The sequence below is a fragment of the Macrobrachium nipponense genome, chromosome 10, assembly GCF_015104395.2.
Source record: "Macrobrachium nipponense isolate FS-2020 chromosome 10, ASM1510439v2, whole genome shotgun sequence".
NCBI classification, from domain to species: Eukaryota; Metazoa; Arthropoda; class Malacostraca; order Decapoda; family Palaemonidae; genus Macrobrachium; species Macrobrachium nipponense.
The window spans coordinates 96,944,563-96,967,162 of record NC_087204.1 but is presented as its reverse complement, the minus strand read 5'-3'; the positions used below and the strand labels follow the sequence as shown (position 1 = coordinate 96,967,162).

General features: G+C 40.3%; 1 protein-coding gene across 7 annotated transcripts in view; it reads right to left on the bottom strand.

The window, feature by feature from the left end:
• Positions 1–22,600, bottom strand: part of LOC135223790 (protein c-ets-1-A-like) — a 420,475-nt gene that overhangs the window by 42,283 nt on the left and 355,592 nt on the right. For all 7 annotated transcript variants that reach the window (XM_064262586.1, XM_064262584.1, XM_064262583.1 and 4 more), the window contains one exon: positions 15,716–15,832. In XM_064262586.1, coding sequence (XP_064118656.1) covers positions 15,716–15,832 — 117 coding nt within the window. The remainder of the gene's footprint in view (positions 1–15,715; positions 15,833–22,600) is intronic.

Here is a 22,600-nt window from a genome sequence, read left to right as displayed (position 1 = left end):
AGACAGAGAGAGAGAGAGAGAGAGAATTTATTCGATTTTACAATGCCTGTTAGAATACTTATATATGTCTAAAATCCCAAGACATAGGAATACTTTACGAATTTGAAAAAAAAAAAAGCTGTGATGATCTGGTAAATCAACAAGTTCATTAAAAAACGCCAAACACTTCATGACATATACATTACTCTTTACTTATTAGCTTGGAATATTACTTTAAACGTGATACAAAAAAACTTGGATTCAGCAAAACGAAATACAAAAATATTGAAATGAAAACAGTACTACGTTTAAATATCTGCTTGCTTTTACAAGAAAGGCATTGCAAAATAAACAAACAAGATACGAAACGTAACATGAAAAGAGAGAGAGAGAGAGAGAGAGAGAGAGAGAGAGAGAGAGAGAGAGAGAGAGAGAGGGGGGGGGGGCATAATTTCAGACTCTCGTCTTTATGGGGGAAAATATTGCAGGAAAGTAAACAATCCAAGATTACAATGCAATTTGTAATAATGAAAGGCAAACGAGAGAGAAGAGAGAGAGAGAGAGAGAGAGAGAGAGAGAGAGAGAGAGAGACGCATCATTCCAGTCTCCAAATCAGGAATCACATCGGCTTCTGTAATTCATCCTTCAGTAGGTGTGGAGGAGAGCGGTAATTAGCGCCGCCTTTATTCCCTCTAATTGCTGTATTTACCTGCAGACCCCAGGTGTTCCTCAGGTAACCCCAATCCTTACTCTTCCTTCCTCGTCCCGCACCGTCCAGAACAGAGAGAGAGAGAGAGAGAGAGAGAGAGAGAGAGAGAGAGAGAGAGAGAGAGATTTTGAAATCCCCAAATTAGAAACACAACTAGGCTAAATTTGGAGAGAGAGAGAGAGAGAGAGAGAGAGAGAGAGAGAGAGAGAGAGAGAGTTACAAGGATTAGGCTGTCTCAAAGACTTGTTAGTCCATCCAAGGTATCATCGAGAGAGAGAGAGAGAGAAGAACTTTTGCGCATTAAGCAAAGTGGTTCTTTAGAGTGACTATCGGCGCACATGAGAGAGAGAGAGAGAGAGAGAGAGAGAATTTGCGCATTAAGCAGAGTGGTTCTTTGGAGCGACTATGAGCTCATATGAAAGAGAGAGAGAGAGATTTTGGGTATTCAGCAAGATGGTGTTTCAGAGCGACTATCAGCGCATATGAAAGACGAGTTAAAAAAAAAAGGAGTTGAGAGAAAAAAAGAAAGAGAATAAGAACCACAGGAAATAAATTCCATCTCTCGATATTCCAGGAACGAGAGCTCTTCTTCTGCCTGGAGAGAGAGGTTATCCACGTGCGCCGCCGACTTTCAGACCCCCCGAAGTAGTACGAGCGACCCGCCATTTTGTTTTTCCAGCCCTTCCAGACAACCCCTTTGCTGGGCGCGGGCCCTCTCTCTCATCTCTCTCTCTCTCTCTCTCTCTCGGCAGCCACCTGGAACCAGCAGCGCTTTACTGGCTGCCCATTCTCCGCATCCTTGCAAGCGTGACTTCGATTGGTGCAAATCTCCATTTAGGTGAGCGCGGGCTGCTTCACGGACATTTTTCTTTTTTATTTTTTTTATTTTCTCTTCTAAAAGCGAGTCTCTCTCTCTCTCTCTCTCTCTCTCTCTCTCTCTCTCTCTCCAGTACATTAGCTACCAATTTTTCTTCGGATGTAAAAATTTAAGTTGGAATTTAAACATTTTTATTTTTCTTATAATTCCCTCTTCTAAAAGCAAGGATTTACTTTTTTCTCCAGTAAGTTGTATTTTAGCTGCCAGTTTTCATTTCAGATGTCAATTTCAAGATGGATTTTAATCCGATTTTAGTTATTTTCTTTATGTTTTGCATTTCCTTCTTTAAAAGCGAGGATTTTTTTTTCAGTAAGTTGTATAAGCTGCCAATCCTAATTCTTCTGATAAAAAAAATCAAGTTGGATTTTAAAATAAATTCCTCTTGATTGTTTCTATTAAAAACGATGTAAACACGACGCTGGCGCCTTGTATTTTAGCGATACTGTACTTCCGAAAGGTCAATATATGAAATATGCCGAAATCTATGAAGACTTCAGAAAAGCTTTTGGAATTTGCAAAAGATTTGAAGACACAAGCAAGAAATTTATCGAATAAAAGCTAAAAATCAATGGGAATATGAAAATAAAATAATCCGTGATAACAACCACAAAGCTATTGATAATAAGCTTTCAGAGCAATGCACAACAGGACTACATATGTTGTTTCTCCCTTACATATCACTCAGGAACCGTTTGATGGATCAAACTTAAATTTTCCACGGTTGCTCTCTTGCCTTTTACTTTTCATTCTTATCTCTAAATCTCTTCCCTCTTAGCTGTTCGGCTTCTTTAATTTTGCATTATCGCAGTCTCCTCCCTCCCCCATTTAAGAAAATCATTATTATTGGTATTATTAAATTCAAAGATGAACGCTATTCATATCGTTCTGCTAATTCCTCTAAGCGTCAAGTAATGTGGCCCAGTGATCTGGTTGAGCGGCTTTTATATTACAGCTACTACTACTACTAATAAAATAATAATAATAAACTGCTAAGAGCTTCATTATTCTAGTAACAAAGGACTCTTAAAAGATGGTGTTGTTTACAAACGAAATTTCATTCCTAAGAAAAAAAAATAGACATGACAATAAATAACCACTATCGAAGCAGACGATTCTCTCACTTTGTGAAACCAGCCACTCAAACAGAAGGTACACTCTTGCAATGACTTCTTCAAATCAATAAGCCTCCTGTTTACTTTATGGGCTTAAACGGATCAATTGCAATAATTCAAACTTTCTCTGTTACCGAAGCGGACAATTCTCATTTTGGAATCGGCCACTCAAACTGAAGGTAATTTTGCAGTATAGGCTAGGTCTTCAAATCTACAGGCTCCTTTTTCACCTTATGGGCTTAAACGAATCAATTTAAATGTCCCTTTTTACCTCAAAATTTCTTTTTTACCTTATGGGCTTAAATGAATCAATTTAAATGTTCCTTTTTATCTTATGGGCTTAAATGAATCAATTTAAATGTTCCTTTTTATCTTATGGGCTTAAATGAATCAATTTAAATGTTCCTTTTTATCTTATGGGCTTAAATGAATCAATTTAAATGTTCCGCTTCCTCGCACGACCATTAAAACCGAGCGGCGGACGCCGAAGAGGCCCACCAACCAACTCCGAAAAGATGTCCCGAAGGGAGCTCATAAAAAGCAGCGCGCGGCCGTCGACGAAGCCTCCCAAGACGCCGAGAGGTAATGACCTTACAAAATGAGGGGAAGGAAAGGTCCTACTGGTGGGGGGAGGCCAGGAGGGAATCGGTCTATGGGGGAGGAGAGGGAGGAGGAGGAGGAGGAGGAGGAGGTTACTCTTCTAATCAGAAGGGCCGCACGCGCCTTCAACGACCCACAAAGGACACCGGCAGGAGATCCAAGAAAGCTCCTGTTCATACTCATATACGAGCCTCAATTTGGGAGAGGGATGGAAGTGGGGAAGGGGAAGGGGAAGGGGAAGGGGGTGTACACAGACGACGGTCTGGGCAAAGGAAGTCATCGTTATCGTAACGTGAAGGGCACGACGTTAAAACACATGAGAGAGAGAGAGAGAGAGAGAGAGAGAGAGAGAGAGAGAGAGAGAGTTACCATAAACGTGCATTCTGTCCAGACAAGAGTTAAGAAGACGGGAACCGCATCAAAGCAACGAATTTCACGCGGATGAAAATATCGAAAAATATCAGACGGTATCCCGTTGCCCAGGCAATACCTGCCAACTGTCGCAGGCCGCAGACGTCATTCGTGGAGGGACAGGGAGCCCATAACTCAACTCTAATGACACGTTGCGGTATTATTTCAGGAATTAGGAAAGACGAGAAGCAGATGACAATTATTATGAGAGAAGTCTTTCCTCCCCCGGTTTCCAAGGAATGACTGGGAAGCTTAATTCCATGGCTTTGAACGTGACAAATGGAATGACAGAAAAAAAAAAATCGAGATTTTGAAATATCTTGAGAATTGAAAGGCCCCTAAACTGAAACAATAGGGGGGAAAATTCTGAGAGAGAGAGAGAGAGAGAGGGGAGAGAGACAGATGAGGGAGAACGAGAGAGAGAGAGAGAGAGAGAGAGAGAGACTTGATTTTGAAATCCCAAATTAGAAACAACTATGCTCATTTTTATTTAGTTATTTATTTTTTTTTTTTTTGAGAGAGAGGAGAGAGAGAGAGAGAGAGAGAGAGAGAGAGAGAGAGAGAGAGAGAGAGAGAGAGAGAGAGATTTTGTCATCGCTCTCAGTCTCCATGACAACATCCCAGCCCGGTCGGGTGGTCGACTGTACAAGCCGTTTGTATAATTACGGAGGTTGGCTATTGTTTAAGGTACCTGACGTTGCTTAATTACCCTGGGTGGCCCTTATGCCGCCGAGACACTGTATACCTGCCCGCTGCCCACCTGACACCAAATCCTCCTCCTCCTCTGCCTCTGCCTCCTCCTCCTCCTCCTCCCACCGCAAGCTGCACAAGGCATGAGGAACTACTGCGACACGGAAGAGAGGCAAAAGTGGGAGGGGAAAATAAAAATCGGAAGAGACGATGATGATTTCGTCGAGAATCCCCCAGCATAAACCGGTAGGGGGGGACGGGGAGGGGGATGAAGGAAGGAAGGGGGGGTGGGAGGTTGTGGGTGGCTTGAAGTATCAAAAAAGGAAACGGTGCTACGAGGACCCGATACCAGATGGTGACCGGAATCGCTTCAGTCCAAATGCCACATTGGAAGTCAACAGGACTGATAAGAGAAATTAATAGGTCCCATTACGCTACCCGAACGAGCGGCGCCCGAGAACACGTGCGCGAGGTCTCCTCCTCCTCCTCCTCCTCCTCCTCCTCTTCCAGGTCTGGATGGAATTCCGAAATGGCTATTCATGCTAAGACCGGCCTCTTGTGTCTGGAAATGTTACGCCTTCGGTACTGAACAAGCAAGACTATGGCGAAAAATGAAGGTCCAGTAACAAAATAAGATTTTAAACAAAATATTCACTACATCTAAACTAGTATATATATTCATTTCACACTTACAGAATCATATAAATCCTGGAATTGTATATCTGTAGACATTGTCTGTAGCTAAAATCTATCATATTTGATTCCTTACGTGTCTTAATATCCCAAGGGGTCACGCATAAATCCAATAATGTATCCGTGACATCTTCTTTGACGAGAGGTTGCGATTCAAAAATTATGTCGGATTTAAGTCTTTCAAAACCAGTCTCAAATTGACACCTCCAGAGTGAGAGGTAAACTCGAAGGTGGATCAAAGTTTAGCTTAAAATCGTACATAGAGAGAGAGAGAGAGAGAGAGAGAGAGAGAGAGAGAGAGAGAGAGAGAGAGAGGTAAAGGTGGATTAAGTTTAGTTTAAAATCGTACAGAGAGAGAGAGATTTTGGAGACGTGAGAGAGAGAGGAACGGAGAAGAGAGATGAGAGAGAGAGAGTAGAGAGAGGGGGGGGGGGGGGTGATGTCTGTTCTGTGTGGTTATTGTCGACACCTCCTTTGTAAACTTCACGGAAGGATGGGCGAATGGACAGAGAGATTTGGGTAGATGGATGGGCGAGATGAGAGAGCGTGCATTTGTGCTGACGAACAGAACACACACGGCAGCAAGAGAGATGCTGAATTTCCCCCAAAATCCGCTCCCCAAAGTCCTCTACCGTTGGCCGCCCCTTTCTCCAAACAATGCCCACACATACACATACACACATACACAAAGCATACATCCACAGGAGCACCATCGCTTGTTTATTTTGCATCCACCGGCCCAACACGCGCCTGCAACAGAGACGCAACGAGATATTGCAAAGGCCAGAAACACACACGTACGCATACATACACAAACACACACGCTTTCTGGCGAATCGCTCGCTACCAGATACAAACAGATCACGTACCAGCCATTATGAATCACAATTCAAATATGCCACAAATTTCGAGAGTGTTAATTAGATCTTGATAAATAGTAGGCAAATGACAATTGTCATCAGCATAACAGAATGTTCATAGTGAATGTATGATTATATGAATGGAGACTTGAAATACTAGTGATTGATCGCTGGTATTTTCGTTTTTAAACACAAGTTGGATTGTAAAGCATTTGCATTCAACAAAAAATGTATTTGAGTTTAAGGAAGTATTTCAAATGACAGTCATCACATCAAGGATATACATTGAAGGTTAATACTCAAATATAAATAATCATTAAGCAACACCAAGACTGCCATAGAATTCAAGGATGCAAAGGCAAAAATGTTCGGGAGCCAATCGGTGCAACGTGGCACCGAACTTGAAACACATGCCAATGGTTTCCCCCCTTCCCCCCCGACCGAAGCAACGCTCCAACGTTAAGGCACATTTTGCCTCATAAAGGCTTTCTTTGTGTCCGACGAGAATCTGATCAAGTTTCATAACACGTCCAGATATATATCTGGTTAGTGCTATATCATGGAGTACCCTCTCTCATCCTTCCCTCCCTCCTCCCTTCTGCCCTGCACCCTTTCGCTCGATTCTCCTCTCTTCACCAGATTTGTATTTTTTATGTCTAACGACAGGAGCAGTAGCTAAGCACCAGTTCAACGCCACGAGGGCGCTGGTGATGGAGACGCTGTCTGTCTGTCTTGTCTGTCTCACTCGTCTTCGTCCCTATCAATCGACCCCACTCAAGGGTTCCGTCAATCATCGGACGTCGTTAGCGACTTTTATTCAAATTCCTCGTGTGAAAAAGGCTGCGGTAGAGGGCCGTTGCAGACATGCAGTGAATGCCAGGCGATCAGAGGAAAAATCTTTCGCTCCCTAAACGTGACAAGAAGAGGATGCCACTGTGCACGACACCGACTCGTCCCTAGGTCCGAAAACTAAGACATAAAACGCTGATACCCGAAAACTAAGACATAAAACACTGATACCCGAAAACTAAGACATAAAACGCTGATACCCGAAAACTAAGACATAAAACACTGATACCCGAAAACTAAGACATAGAACACTGATACCCGCTAAGACATAAAACACTGATACCCGACGTGACCCATAACCAAATGAAGGAAAGAGAGAGAGAGAAGAGAGATGAGGAAGGAGAGGAGGGGGAGGGGAGGGGGAGGAGAGGAGGACACAGGCGTCAGAGATGGGGAAGGGCCACCTTAAAGAAGGTGTAGGAGACAAGCCACAAGGCCCCGGCGTAAAGCCACAGCTTGTTGAAGAAGTCGAGGCACCTCCGGGGGTGGGGACTGGCCGAGTACTTTGTCTAAGGTGTTTTATGATGGACTGATGACCCATTCGACTTTTACACCAGGGTCACATGAATAGACAAGAGGGAGACGGGGCGGGGTGGGGGGGTTACTCTCGTCCACTCCCACCCAAGGGGGATAAGATTTCAAAGCGTCCATCGCCTGAATCCACAGCTGGAAGTAGCTTTCCTTAGCTTCGGGTGGTGGAGAATTGGTACGTTTCAAAACTGCTTTTGAATATTGCTTTTTGAAGGTAAATACTTTCATTTGAATATTGCTTTTTGAATGGGAAAACTTTCATTTGAACACTCTTTGGGTAAATACTTTCATTTGAACATTGCTTTTTGGGTTACTTTCATTTGAATATTGCTTTTTGAAGGTAAATACTTTCATTTGAACATTGCTTTTTGAATGGGAAAACTTTCATTTAAATATGGCTTTTTGAAGGTATAAGCTTTCATTATTATTTTTCGCCATCAATGACTAAATCAGTGAGGAAAACTTCATTTCCCTCAAACATGGAAAACGGAAAAAATGTAGAGCAATTGTATTGGAATATTACTTTTTACAGCAAACATCATATTAATTATCTTTCTTAGATCTATCATTGACTATAGGGAGAAAAGCTTCACTTTCAAATAAATGGAAGACGGGAAAGCGTGTTCACCAAATGAAAGTGTGATGTAAAACACAGCAATACTAAACGACAAATAGCAAAAGGAAACTACCAGACAGACAGAAAGCGCTCAATCAATACACACCAGTCTTATCCGTAATAACGCCTCACAAGAGACAACTAAGAATATTAATAAATAATTAAATTCTCACAAAAGACGCGAGAAAAAAAAAAAAAAAAAACACTTGCATAACATAGCTCTGGTATCCGGAGTGTGTGGGTCTATGTGGGTGTGCGCGTGAGTGTAAGTGTGTGTGTGTGTGTGTACGTGTGAGTGTGAAATGTGTGTGTAAGCATGACCATGTCCCTTAGCGTGTTCGTATCCGTCACCAGAAGCCACAATCGGCTTACCTAACCGACGTTGTAAACTGGCTTGACCACCGGCCTCTTCATTCACCCAAGTCTTGTTTGTCTTCAACTTTACGAGAAACTTTCCGAGAAAAAAAAAAAATGAGAGAACTCGTAGATCCACGCACTAAATACAACTGTAATACATGACTGTACACATTATAAAACCCTCGCTTTCTAAGTACAAGACCAACTTGCTGAAACAAAATTTAGACCTGGATAATCGCAGGTATCCAACGCGCCTAATTCTCCGGACGAAAAATAAATAGAGAAAATAGGCGGACGAAACACAACGGCCGGCGAACTTTCTTCTAATCCAATTTGGGCGTGAATGGATTAGCTGGGCCATGAGTACTTTTTTCCCCCAAATCTCTCTCTCTCTCCTTTTCTTACTTATACGACGGAGCATAAAAAATATCCACAGCTCATTATGTTCTGTGAAGTCCACACTCTCGTTCTGAAGAGCTTCCTTTACTTAAAAAACGTTTCGAGAGGCCTTAACCTTTCTCCCTCCCCCCACAACCCCCCTTCTTAATGCTCCCTTGACGTAGTAAATGTTTATGATGCGTCATAAGGAAAGAAAGAAAGAAAAAAACTGGCACCTAATTCCCGTTCCTTTTAAAATGCTAATATTCAGCGACGGAGACAGTAAGATATGATCCTAATTGAGACGTGCTGCACCCTTCAACCATGCTTAAATAACCAGACATTAATTTCACAATGGCAACAACGTCAAGTCAATCCCGATGCAAATAATTCACACACAAAAAAAATAATAATAACGGCATCAACATATCTTCTACGTAAAATAACCACAGATATACCTAGCTGGCTTTTTATATAGAATCAGATCCTTTTATATAAAACTGCTAGAGTTAAATGAGTTAAATATACATCGATAATAAGCTCAAATGAATATCATAGTTTGTGGTATTATACTAAGGTTTATATCACACAAACCCTTTGTCTTTCTTTGCCCACGGTTTTAACACTAGCGTAATTCTATATCCATTAATTTTCAGCATGTCAGATAATATAAAAAAAAATGACCAAAATATGAACCCAAAACTCATGCAGGGTAAAGTAGGCATATAATATCAAAATACATTCAAAGGATACAGAAGCAAATACGAATCGAGGACATCGAAACCACACAGGACTCCCTCATGATAAACGAGAATTATCTATTCAGACCTTGATGAAGAGACTACACATTGCACAGGAGTGAAGGATAGAGAGTACAAAAATCAAAGGACACGTGCCGGGCAGAAGCCAAAGTCATCAAAATGAATCACCATACATACTGGTAATAAGGTAATAATCGTAAGTCCGCACTTTTTTTTTTTTTTATCATCTGCTTGTGTCCAAGCACGAAAGGCTACACTCCATAAAACTGCCGTCCTTCTCTTTCCTTGCCCGCTGCCCAGATGACGGGGCTGCTGCTGCTGCTGCTGGCTGCCCAGTGCCCAACATTTGGAGGTCCAGACGTCCAGGGACAGCCCACCAAACCCCCTACCCACGTCTCTCCATCGGCCAGTCACCATACACCCACCTCATTTCTTCAAGCCTCTTTCCTTGTACATTCAGGGTCGGTATGTTTATCGCCTCTGCAACTGACCACTGAAGGAAATAGGCAGCGAACCCCCATTTATCAGACATAGGACCTTTATCAGATAGGGACAAATATACCTCCGATATAGTAGGTTCCCTTATCATATAGGGACAATTATACCTAATGTCTAAACTTCCTAACAAGCAATAAACCTTAATCTACACATTTTTTCTTTCACTGCGATAAAAATAAACACCGGGCTCTATTTATTCGCATCAGTCATCAAATGAATGACAGTAAGAGGGGATTAGGTTGTAAACTCCATTAATAAGAGTCTAGGAAGCCATATGTAATTTAACCTTGGCTGAATGTGATAAAGACAATCGTCAGCAGTCCCTCGGGACTTCAGTGAACATCTGCGTAATTGCAATTCTGCTCTGTCGACGAGTACATAAATAACGGTGCTTCCGGTTTCAAATCATAAAGGGAAACTAATAAATATGTAAATAAGATGAATGAATGACCGGATCGAGCGAATGTTAAAATTTATCATCGCATAATTCATGTATATGTATGTATGTATACGCATGTGTATCAGAAGAAAGAGAGAGAGAATCAATTCTAAAATTAATTTCTTTGGGGGGGCGGTTCTGTATACCGTGTCCACTATATATCACCTGTCTAGAAAGTATTTAACACATGAGTCATCAATAAAACAAGTGTTCTTTGTCTTTAGAGATGAATTTGTAGTTCCAATTATTGAAAAAAAAAAATATATAAAAAAGAAGCTTTACAAAGATTTTTAAAACTACCAGAATGAAAACCTGACGTGAACACGAGACAACGAAATCCAGAAAACTGTCAACAATATACAAATATATATTATATATATATTATATATATATATTATTATATATATATATATATAATAAAGATATAAAAAAGGAAACAAGGCGTTAGGCGATGGACTTCGGTTATCCATCGTGTGGATCATCGAGAAATCCACCAGAGGATAGGATTGACTCACAAGGAAGAAGACGAAGAAGAAGAAGGAAAACACACTGACGACCAGTAATCGTTCGTCAATGACCACATTTCAGCGTCCGCCAGTCTCGGGGGCCAGCGCTCTGGCCTTGAACGAAGCGTAAGAGAAGAAGAAGAAGAAGAAGAAGAAGAAGAAGAAGAAGAAGAAGAAAGAGCACGCGGTCCTTCTGGGGGAAAAGGGTAGCATATGCCAAGCGCCGGAGCAGAAGAAGAAGAAGAAGAAGAAGAATTAAGAGAGAGATGATGAAGGAGAAGACGAGGAGTATGAGGAGGAGGAGGAGGAGGTGGTGGTGGTGGAAGAAGCCAGTGGTGGCATATAAAGTGAGCAACAGTTGGCCAACAGTGAAGAAGAAGGAAGAAGGAGGAAAGGAGAAAAGGCGAAGAAACATTGACGGCCGATCCTTTCGACGTGCCCTCGTCATTATTAGGATCTACAGGACTACATCAAGGACGGCATAAAAAAAAAAAAAGGAGGGCCGTGGAAGACACGCATGCCCCAAAATGCATAGACGACGACGGGGCAACAAAAACACGTTATAACTGTACTACTCTTGAATAGCAACGAAATGGAAATGAAATATTCAGATTGTCTGCATTAATCTGTGTATATGGTAATACTACTGATAATTATAAATATCTATCAACACTGAATGATATGCGAGGGATACGGAAAAAATATGAAATAAAACCAGAAAGATATACATAAAAATACATATGTACTATATGCATATAACTATATATTACATATATATTGAATATTCATACATACATACATACACAAACATACGTCTTCTTTTCACTTCTCAGAGTTTGACTTCGAGGGTGATAACCTCTCGGTTTTAAGAAATTATATATATATATATATATATATATATATATATATATATATATATATATATATATATATACATAACCACTATAAAAATCTTTGAAATTTGACATAACACATCTGTTGTGTTGTTCGCTGGCCCAGCATGGAAATAAGCTCGTACAAAAAACGAGCGTAAAAAAAATCTCTACCAGCAATTTTATACTGGAAGGAAGAGGGCTTCATTCTATTTTTATTGTGAGGAAAGAGGGAGGGACTGTTACATTAGAGGAAAGAAGGAAAATGGAGGAAGAGGAGGAGGAGGAGGAAGGGAGGAGAGGTGACTCCTCTGCGGTTTCCTCATGACAGTCCAGAAGTCTTACTTTGCTGTCCTCTCCCCCCAGACGAAGAAGGCAAACCAGCCTCAATGACACTCTGTCATAGAGGCCAATTTTCTCCCTTCCCAACGAGCCCACGGCAGTAGTCGATTCAATCGTGTTTACACTAAGCGAGTGACTTACCTTGCAAACTTTCTTTCGGGAGTGCAGGGACCTCGGGAAGGCACTGCGTAAAACTGTGCAACTATGCAACGGCATTTCTACTGCACAAGTCATCACTGCATCGTAGCAGAGACTCTTTCCGGCCTCTGAAAGGATAGAGCCTCCAGAATTTCCTCCAGAAGTTCCCTCCAGAAGCCCCTCAAACACGTTGGTCTTGGAGAATTGCCGCGAAATTACTTCAGAGTAACAACGGCGCGCTAAAAGGATTATACTACGTTACGCTTAAAAATAAAAAAACCCTTTCGTCCCTCTCATTGAGTAAAGACGTTAGGTGTTCATGAATCTATACAGGTTCACCGAAGCTCCCCCCAAAAAACAAATAAATAAATGAGTAAATAAATAAATAAACATGTCCCCTGATAAACAAAGCGCGGCGACGTAAACAAGGTGTCAATAGCACTCGATACCGGCCGTGTCACACTTACCTGACGAAAACAAACAAGCATCGAATGAAGGAGAGAGTGAAATTCTCCTAATGAGTGAGAAGGGATCGAGAAGAGGATCAGCGCTCGAGACCTAATGCTTTATATTCCGAGGGTGTTCACCTCTTGGTACTTTGGACCATAAGCGAGACTAGAAATAATACCAGCCTGCTACTACTACTAGTATTACTACTACTGTTGCTGGCATTAATGATAATGATAATAATAATTTGAAAACGTAGTAAGAACAACAAATCGTTGAATGGACTCTGAAAACAAACATATCGACATAAAAAAATAACATTACGATGCAAATGTCTGATACAGATGCATTCACAACTTGTTACAAGGATAATAATAATAATAATAATAATAATAATAATAATAATAATAATAATAGAAAGGAAGATTTCATATGACAGACCAATTCGTGGTGAGCTGATCAAGGATCTCTGTACAAGAGAAACGTCGCAGTGGCCTTCAAACCACATTCATTGCAACAGAGTCGGACAGCAATTAATTGAGCCTTGCGTAATCGTAGTACCGTAGGACTGAAAGGCCTAAAGGCCTTGGAGTCAGTAATCCACCGACCTATACGCGACATCAATGACAATGATTATTTTGGGTGTGATCGATTCCAAAGCTCCGTGAACACCTCAGAGAGAGAGAGAGAGAGAGAGAGTAACCTATTTCAAAATTCCATGGACACCCCAGAGGAAGAAAGAAAGAGAGAGTTACAAGGATTAGGATGACTGAAAGACAGAGAGAGAGAGAGAGAGAGAGAGCAGAGAGAGGAGGAGAGAAGAGAGAGAGTAACCCTATTCAAAAATTCCATGGACCACCCAGAGGAAGAAAGAAGAGAGAGTTACAAGATAGATGACTGAAAGACAGAGAGAGAGAGAGAGAGAGGAGAGAGAGAGAGAGAGAGAGAGAGAGAGAGAAGCAAGTCATAGGATGAAGAAATGCCCCGAAGCGCGCACGGGCCTCTCAACGCGTTTCTTTCTCCGCCGGGTATCGGGCACCAGATGGCATTGGGAGGGCGTCGGAGGAGGTGTTTGCCCAGGATAATTTCAGTCTGCCTTCAGGTCATATCATTAGGTCGGTAGGGGGAGGAGTAAGGGGTGGGGGTACGGGGTGGGATGGGGGACCCGCGCACGTGCGACGGACAACTACTACATCTGCCACTGTCCTAAACAACGGACGCGATCACCCACTAATGATAATTCCTAGCGCGCTTCGTCTTTCTTTTGTTTCTCCTTCTTCTTCTTCCTCTTCTTCTTGTTCGATAATGACACCACCACCCGATGAACGAAGTCTGCCTTCCAGCAACAGCAACAACAGCAGTCTTGCGCTAACTTTATATACGACTTCGACTTGCAATCGACACTACTCGCCGTCTTTTCTTATGGTCTATTTTTTTTTTCTCTCTGTGTTTAATTAGCGGAGGCGCCTTCTAACTTTTCGTGAAATAGTATAATTTTTTCTTTTTGTAATTATAATTTGTTTTCAGCGTTTTTATTCGGTACCTTCTTTTCTTTCACGAATAAAAAACATTATTTATACTCATTTTCACTGGAATAGTAGAAGCCTAAGGCAACCGCGCGTTTTAAACTAATCAATAACTAATATATTGTTTGTCTGTTTGTTTGTTCGTATGGTGATTTTACGTTGCATGGAACCAGTGGTTATTCAGCAACGGGACCAACGGCTTTACGTGACTTCCACCACGTCGAGAGAATAACTAATATAAATCTCTCAAAAATAGATAAAATTAACATTGTTTCATGAATGACATTAGTATTGAAGAAAAGAACGTTACCATGAGCTTCATGTGACAAAAAATGCCAGTTATTACCGTGAGTTAAATAGAGTTAAATATAAGGGACAAAAATACTAGGTATTAACGTGAATTTTTAAGCGTTAAAATACCTGAGTCTTAGTTGACAATAACACTTTGTAATAAGTTTTTTAGGTGACAAAAAAAAAATGCTAGATATTAACGTGCGTTTTTAGGCCACAAAAATACTAAGTAATGAGACTTCAGGTGACAAAAATACCAGGTATTAATGAAAATTTTTTAGGTGACAAAAATACCAGGTATGAACCTGTGATTTTAGGAGACAAATATAACACGATTTAATGCGAGTTTTTAGGGAAAAAAAAAAAAACACACCAAGTAATGAGTGGTTTTCGGTGACAAAATATACCAGGCATTAAAATGAATGATCTGTCGTACATATATAATGTTCAAATACCAGGACACACCATCTACTGTACCATACAGGATCCTTGAATATCAAAGGAAGTAAGCGACATTACAGATGCGCATGAGAGAGAGAGAGAGAGAGAGAGAGAGAGAGAGAGAGAGAGAGAGAGACCGCCCTGAATCCAGAACAAAGCTAAAACAAAAGTCCCTTTGTTCACAGGCTTCGAAGGCGCTAAGTAACCGTGCTACAGTAATGAAATATTTAAACTTGTTCGTGAAAGGTTCGAACCGACCGTGAGTTCTATATTGTGAAGATTACACACATACATACATACATACATACATACATACATACATACAACCAGCTATATTATAGTTTATGAATGATAAGTTTTAGGTAGCGTATGTCATCTTGATGCGTTTACTGTATAAACGAAACTGGATGGCATCGATATATTTAAGTTTGCATAATTGCGCGCGTGTGTGTCCGTGTATAATCTATATATATAAAATTTTTGCATGAATTTGCGCGCGTGTGTGTCCCGGTAATGAATCTATAGTAATATTTAATTTATTTAATATTGCACATATATAAAAGCTTAAATATATCAGTTTCATATTTCGGTTACAAATACACCAAGATTACGTGAGTGTGTGGAGTTTGTGTTGTGTGTTGTACAAAAGCGCGAGCCCGCGCGCACAGTGGATATAAATTACACGCGCGCACACGCCGGAAGCCACCTGTCAGAAGTCAAAACAGAAAAAAAAAAAAAAAAAAAAAAAAAAAAAAAAAACCGTCCATTACTCAGAAATCGGCGAAGACCTACCTTTGGTGATATTGTGTTTCTCTCGTTCCTTCTCCCAAGACGCAAAAGACGCCCGCAGAGCGTCGGTCATCTTCTTGGTGGTGCCAGGGGTCAGGGGCGGCACCGGGGCGGGCAAGTCTGGCCATGTGGAAAGAAAAGGAGAGAGACAAAAAAAGAAATTAGTCATCATTACGCCTGGAAGGTCGTCGTGAAAGTATGGGAAGGGGGAGGCTATTAGATGGAGCAGCGCTATTGCGTAATGCTTTTGGGTCTTTTCGCTTTTTTTTTTTTTTTTTTTTTAGCTCCATGGGCTCAACAATATGGTACAGGGGGGAAATATGTTATGGAAATAATTGGTTCTAATTCTAAGTCACACAGATTTATGTTACCTTTACACACAAGCATATAATTTTCCGAGTTTAGAAAGCGTTAACGTGAGTATGGGATTAATCATCCGCTCATCTACAAAAACAACAATCAATAATAATAATAATATAATAATAATAATAATAATAATAATAATAATCATAATAAATAATAATAATAATAATAATAATTATTATTATATCTATTATGAGCTCTTCAAATTTCACATAATCTCTCATTCAAATTCTAAATAATCTCGGCGCACAACAACCACAAAAAAGTAATAATATAATAATAATAATAATAATAATAATAATAATAATAATAATAATAAATAATAAAATAATAAAATAAAAACATCAAATTTTATATCTATTATGACTCTTCAAGGTTTTCACATAATCTCGGCGCAAACAATGAAAAAAAAATATATATATATAACAAAACAAGGCCAAGAAGTCAAACTGGCTAGTCTTCCCGGTGTTTCCCCCACGCGCCAAAACCGTTACCGAAGACGTTTTCCCGCCAAAAGCGCGAACCTCGAAGATAAATGCGTTTGTGCAGCTGCGTGTGATACTATAACGATCCCTTCTTCGTCGCGTCTCCCGTATTGTGAAATGAGGTTAATTCGCCTGTTTCGTAACATATATCAAACACTGGCTAGGAAAGGAATAATTGCCAGTATTCATGGCTTTCGTGATGTTTCCTTATGTACGAGTAGATAATACGCATGAAGATAAAACATTATAATATTTTTAGCCGAATACCGATAACATTAGCTATCCCCTGAGCGTTATTTGTTTACTTAGATGCAAATGGACTCGACAAACGTTCATTTTACAGAATCGGAAAACAGACTGATATTAAATGACATTGTTGTGGACAGGGAACTAAGGAAATTAGGAAGACAAGACACAGAAAAAGTAAAAAAACAAAGAAAAACGGAAACAAAAGTCTGACAGTGAAATGCGAGCTCTTCCACAGTTCCAACCACCTCGTCCCTTCCTTCCTTTATCCTTAACCCTTCCGCATAGGATATAAAACTAAGCAAACATTCATCAGTAAAGACTTTATCAATGACTTCATGTAACACAGTAACAAGAAACAATACTATACCAAAATCCAAAGAGCTGTTGTCCAGACATCTCGAAGGACGGAAGACTTTCGTAACTGCTTGAGACTAAAACTCCTCCGGCTGTTGACAGATCTCTGTCAACCGCAAGAACCCCAAAAACCCCAACCTCATATTTTTCCCCTCTTTCTTTCCTTCTTTGTTTTCCCCCTTTATCATTTCCCCTCGGCTTTCTTCTTCTTCCCCCCCATTCCCCTTCCCATTATGCCCTCCCTCCTCCCTCCAGTCCTTGGGACTTTCCCCGATGCCAGAATTTCTTCTTTAGAGTTCGTCTCCAACCCGGAACAATTCGCTCCACCTTCTGAGACTAACTCTGCTACTACTGCTGCTTTTCAGACTTCAGCTGCTTTTATTTTTTTCTGCTTTTCTTCCCTCTGATGATTTACAGAATTAAGCTTTTTTTTTTGCGGCTGCTACTTTTCAAGCTTGTGCTTTGAGTTTCTTCCTGTTGCTGCTTTTGAGCGGTCTACTTTTTATTTCTTCTGCTTTTTATTTATGCTCCTGCTTTTCAGCCTCCTGCTTTTTATTTATGTTCCTGCTTTTCATTTCTGCTCCTGCTTTTCAGCGTTCTGCTTTTTATTTCTGGCCCTGCTTCTTTATTTCTGCTCCTGCTTTCCAGCGTACTGCTTTTTATTTATGCTCCTGCTTTTCAGCCTCCTGCTTTCACTCCTTGCCGCTGCTTTCCTTCCTGTTGCTGCTTTTCAGCCTGCTGCCGCTTTCCAGCCTTCTACATTTCCTCCTGCCGCCGCTTTCCGGAGATCGACGGATGAAACGGAGGGTATACCAACACAACGGAGATAGACGAGAAAGGGGGGGGGGGGGGGTTAAAATGGGATTAAGAAGACAAGACAGAAATGGAAAGAAAGAGAAGGGTCAGCGAAAGCGGAATATTAATAATAATAATAATGAAATGAGGTTTACAGAAATCCTAATTTATTTTCTATAACAAATATACAAATTTACTTAGATATGAGGGAATGAAATGAAGTTTTGCAGATATCCCTCATTTATTTCTAACAAATATACAATTTACTTTAGATACAGATGAGGGAATGAAACACATGTTTGAGAGAAATCCCTCATTTATTCTTAACACGTAGATACACACAAATGCGCAATTTACTTTAGATAAAAATGAGGGAATGTAACAGATGTTTTAAAGTAAGCTCTCGTTTGTTCTTACCACACTAACATAACAAATTAATTTAGAAGTAGAAAAATAAAGATAATCTTTGATTAAACCCAAGAAAATCAACCACTTACGAGTTTATCAGCGACTCTAAAAAATAAGTATTAATAAATAAATAAGTATTAATAAATAAACAAATAAATTAATGAGCGAATAAATAAATAAATATATAAATAAATAACCAATTAAATAAATAAACAAATAAATAAATAAATAGAAGTGCGCGGTTGACCCCAACCGCACAGTCGAGTGGTTCAGTGAGGGGCTACATCTGCAACTTAGAATATCCGGAGGAAAAAGTAAATTGAGAAAGAACAAAAACTGAAACCTGGCTGTGACCCCAAATGGGCATAGTGAGGGATTTGGAGGAGTTCTACGTCGTCCACAAAAAGGAGACCTTTGAGGGGAAAAAGGGGTTATCTGCGGTAATCTGAGTCCGCAGGGCGGTGCTTACACTACTATACTACTACTACTAACTACTACCACTAAAATTGGCTGCTACTACTATTGGAACTCTGACTAGTAGTAGTATTCGTCCGTCAGGAATTCGTGTGGTTATTTCCGGTAATGCCTGTCATTTTAGATTCAATTGAAGTAATTTTCAACAAAAATTGACGTCTCGAATGAGCTTGAGACAGAATCCAATATCAATCAGAATATGCGTATCATAGGAAACATATAATATATATATATATATATATATATATATATATTTAATATGTAATATACACATATGCGTGTATATTAATGTACGTATTTACTTCCCCGAAGCAAACTAAATCTACGTGGAAAAATGCGACTCACATTTTATGAGAGAAATTACGTCACCTAAATGACGCATCTCAACCTAAAACAAGACAGGAAAAAAGTATATTACAAAAAACGAGGAGGAGGAGGAGAAGGAGGAGTAGGAGGAGGAAAAGATATGGGTGGTTTGATGTCAACTTGAAGTGCCATGGGAGACCAGATGAAATCTCCCAGCTGACTGACTGACTGTCAATGTCGAAGACCAATGTGATGGCTTCTTCTATTTCCGCTCAGAAGAAGAAGAAGAAGAAGAAGAAGAAGAAGAAGAAGTGTTCCCTGTTTCTTTGTCTTTTGGGAAAACACCTCTGACTCAGCGTTTCCGTGATGGATCAGGCGCCATGTCACCACGGCGACCTTTATATACCTCTGGAATTTCGGGGGTGTAGTAGTAGATGCCGATCTCGAGCCCGTAGCAGCTATATGGTTATTGCTCGAAGCCTCAAGCTGTTTTCAACTGTAGTCGCGAAAGGTACCGTGTTGATAATGGTACATAATATACAACCCATTTTGTGCATCGACACGATTAGCAACATGTTGCTATACAAAAAACGTCAAAGCTGTTGGTTGTTTATAACTATAATTGAACAAAATTCGCTTAGTCTAATCTAAAACAGTCGCTTAAACTTCACTAAACACTTACCATATAGTTAAATAGTAATCCCATTATTTAATTCAACGAATGTCTCATATATCGAACGAATGGCATAAACTCCAAACGGATATAGAACCTTTTTAATACCAACTTTACGCATCTGAAATCGATTATTTACGCTGACGTAACCAAAATCAATTTTAAGAGGACAAAATGAAATGTTTGGTAACTTAGATATAGTAATATATGATTTAGTTATAATAGTAAGTAGTAGGTATTAAAGGTAAGTAGGTAAGTAGTTAGTAAGTAGAGTAGTAGTAGTAGTAGTAGTAGTTAGTAGTAGTAGTAGTAGTAGTAGTAGTAGAGTAGTAGTAGTAGTAGTAATAGTAATAATAATAATAATAATAATAATAATAATAATAATAATAATAATAATAATAATAATAATATATTGAATCCTCTAAAATTTTCTTATGACTCGCTTCTCTTGCACGCTAGTGTTGGTCAACAGATGACCAATGTTCATATTTTTGCAAAGAGATACATAAACAGGGTTCATGACACACTTTTATTCTATAAACTTTTAATGCGGGGTAATGAAAGATACCCTTTCCTAGCGTGCAAGAGGAGCGAGTCACGAGAAAACTGAGAAGACTCAACATATAAGATGAATTCGCACGATAATTTTTAACATGACATGCTTTTAAGAAAGGGTTTGCTTCCTTCCAATATTAATAATAATAATAATAACAATAATAATAATAATATATATACAATAATAATAATCGGCACCTGGACGGGAGGAAAACAAAAGATCAATCTCAGGAACTGGGGCATAACATCAGCGCCAGTGCCAACCGTCTCTCAGGGGGCACCATTTCTGCGGAGGAGCGCCCTATCCTAAAGGCAAGGCCGGATGCAGAGGACCGCGCACGCCGTCATCTGACACCCAGCACATGCCACCACCCTACACACATGGTGGGCCAAGACACTTATTTCCCCTTCCTCCCCCCTTTCCCCCCCTTTTTAAAACCCCTCAATTTTCTCCCTTAGAAGAAAACATCCACCCTACTTTCCCCTCAGAACGCCCATCTCCACAAAACCTTTATGACAGTTTGACCCAAAGCCGTTCTGTCTCTGTGGCTCAGGTCAAGGGAAGGTAATTAGTTTGGCTCTGGGATCATTCTATCTTCAAGAGCAATATAATAAATTAGTCTAAAGAGAAAATGACGGAGTGGTGCAGGAGGGAGTAAGTGACCGAAGGACAAAAAATAAATATTAAAACGTTCTTGGCGTAATTGTAATACAAAATGTACAAATTGTTTACCGCTTCTTTACGTAAATTGCAATGCATTCCATCACTGAAGATATCTTCAGAAGTTATTAAAAATTTGACCTCGTTCGTTACTGAGATTTCAGGCTGAGTTATAACACGCCTTCCAGTTTTATGTGCTATTCGATCGACTTGGAACAAAACTGTTTTGTATGTCCAGCTAAGCGCAACCAGAGCCACTCATCCAACTTAGGAAAAAACACATACTATGCTTAATGTCTACTTTAGTCATTTTAGTAAACTGTTAACATATATACGTTAACAACTAACTTTTTCGAACGCCGCCCATTTATCTATTCATGATCCGCAAAATTCTACGAAGATCATAAAAAGTTAATAGTATCCGGTGGCAACATGATAACATTAAGCGTAATGCATTTTGTTTATTTTTATTAATTTTCTCGTAAGAGCACTGGGGGGGTGGGGGAGTTATTCATTTGTTTATCAGATATTTTCTCCCCAATGGCTTATTTTTCTTTTTTAGATAGCAGTACTATATTACTAATTATGATAACTAAAAAAACTCGTGTTATTTATCGAGATACTTAATCAAATGCAAATGTTAAAATTTCGACTCTTTTAAAAAAAAAAAAAAAAACAACAAACTTCCCGGTATTAAGCAGAGAGAGAGAGAGAGAGAGAGAGAGAGAGAGAGAGAGAGAGCGAAGGAATACCTTAATCAAATGCAAATGTCTAAAATTCGACTCTTTTAAAAACAAAAAAAAAACAACAAATTCCCGGTATTAAGATGAGCGAGAGATGAGAGAGAGAGCCGACGACGAGAGAGAGAGAGAAGGAATACCTTGCACAAGTGTCTAGTCACCTCCCTCTTTTCCCCTCATCTGCGCGCCAGTAAACACAGGTACAGGTACAGGTACTCAACAGGTGAGAGAGAGAGAGACAGCCCCCACCCCCCAACCACCGAAACACACCATATCTCCGTTTACCCCCCTTCTCTAAACAAGGGGATCGGGTCAGAAGGCGGAGGGCCAGCGAAACACGGGGAGAGGGACAAGAGACAGAGGGGAGAGAGAAGAGACGGCATTCGGGGAGGGGAATGAATGGGGAACTAGGGTAGTGGGGGTTGGGGGGAGGTGGGGCTATATAACCTGTTGCTTGGCAAGCCTTAGAAGCCAATAACACGTGGGTTCCAGCTGGGGAAGCGTATAATACACGCGGCAAGGGCGCGTGGGAAGACTGCTATCTGGAGGTTTCTCACACAATGGGACGAATATCAACAGACGCATTGTTTTGGACAAGAAGAAGAAGAGGTGGAGGAGGAGGAGGAGGCGTGAGAGACGGTGCCTTCCCTCAGACGTCTGAATGCCAAGGCTGCTTTTGATGGGGGTGGGGAAGGGGAAGGTTGTGTGGGGAGGAGGTAGGTAGGGAGGAAGGTATTTTTTCACGTTAAGGCGAATTCGTGTAACGCCAAGATGACTGACTGACTGAAGATCGGATGTCTTACGGAATTTATAGCCAATGTTACG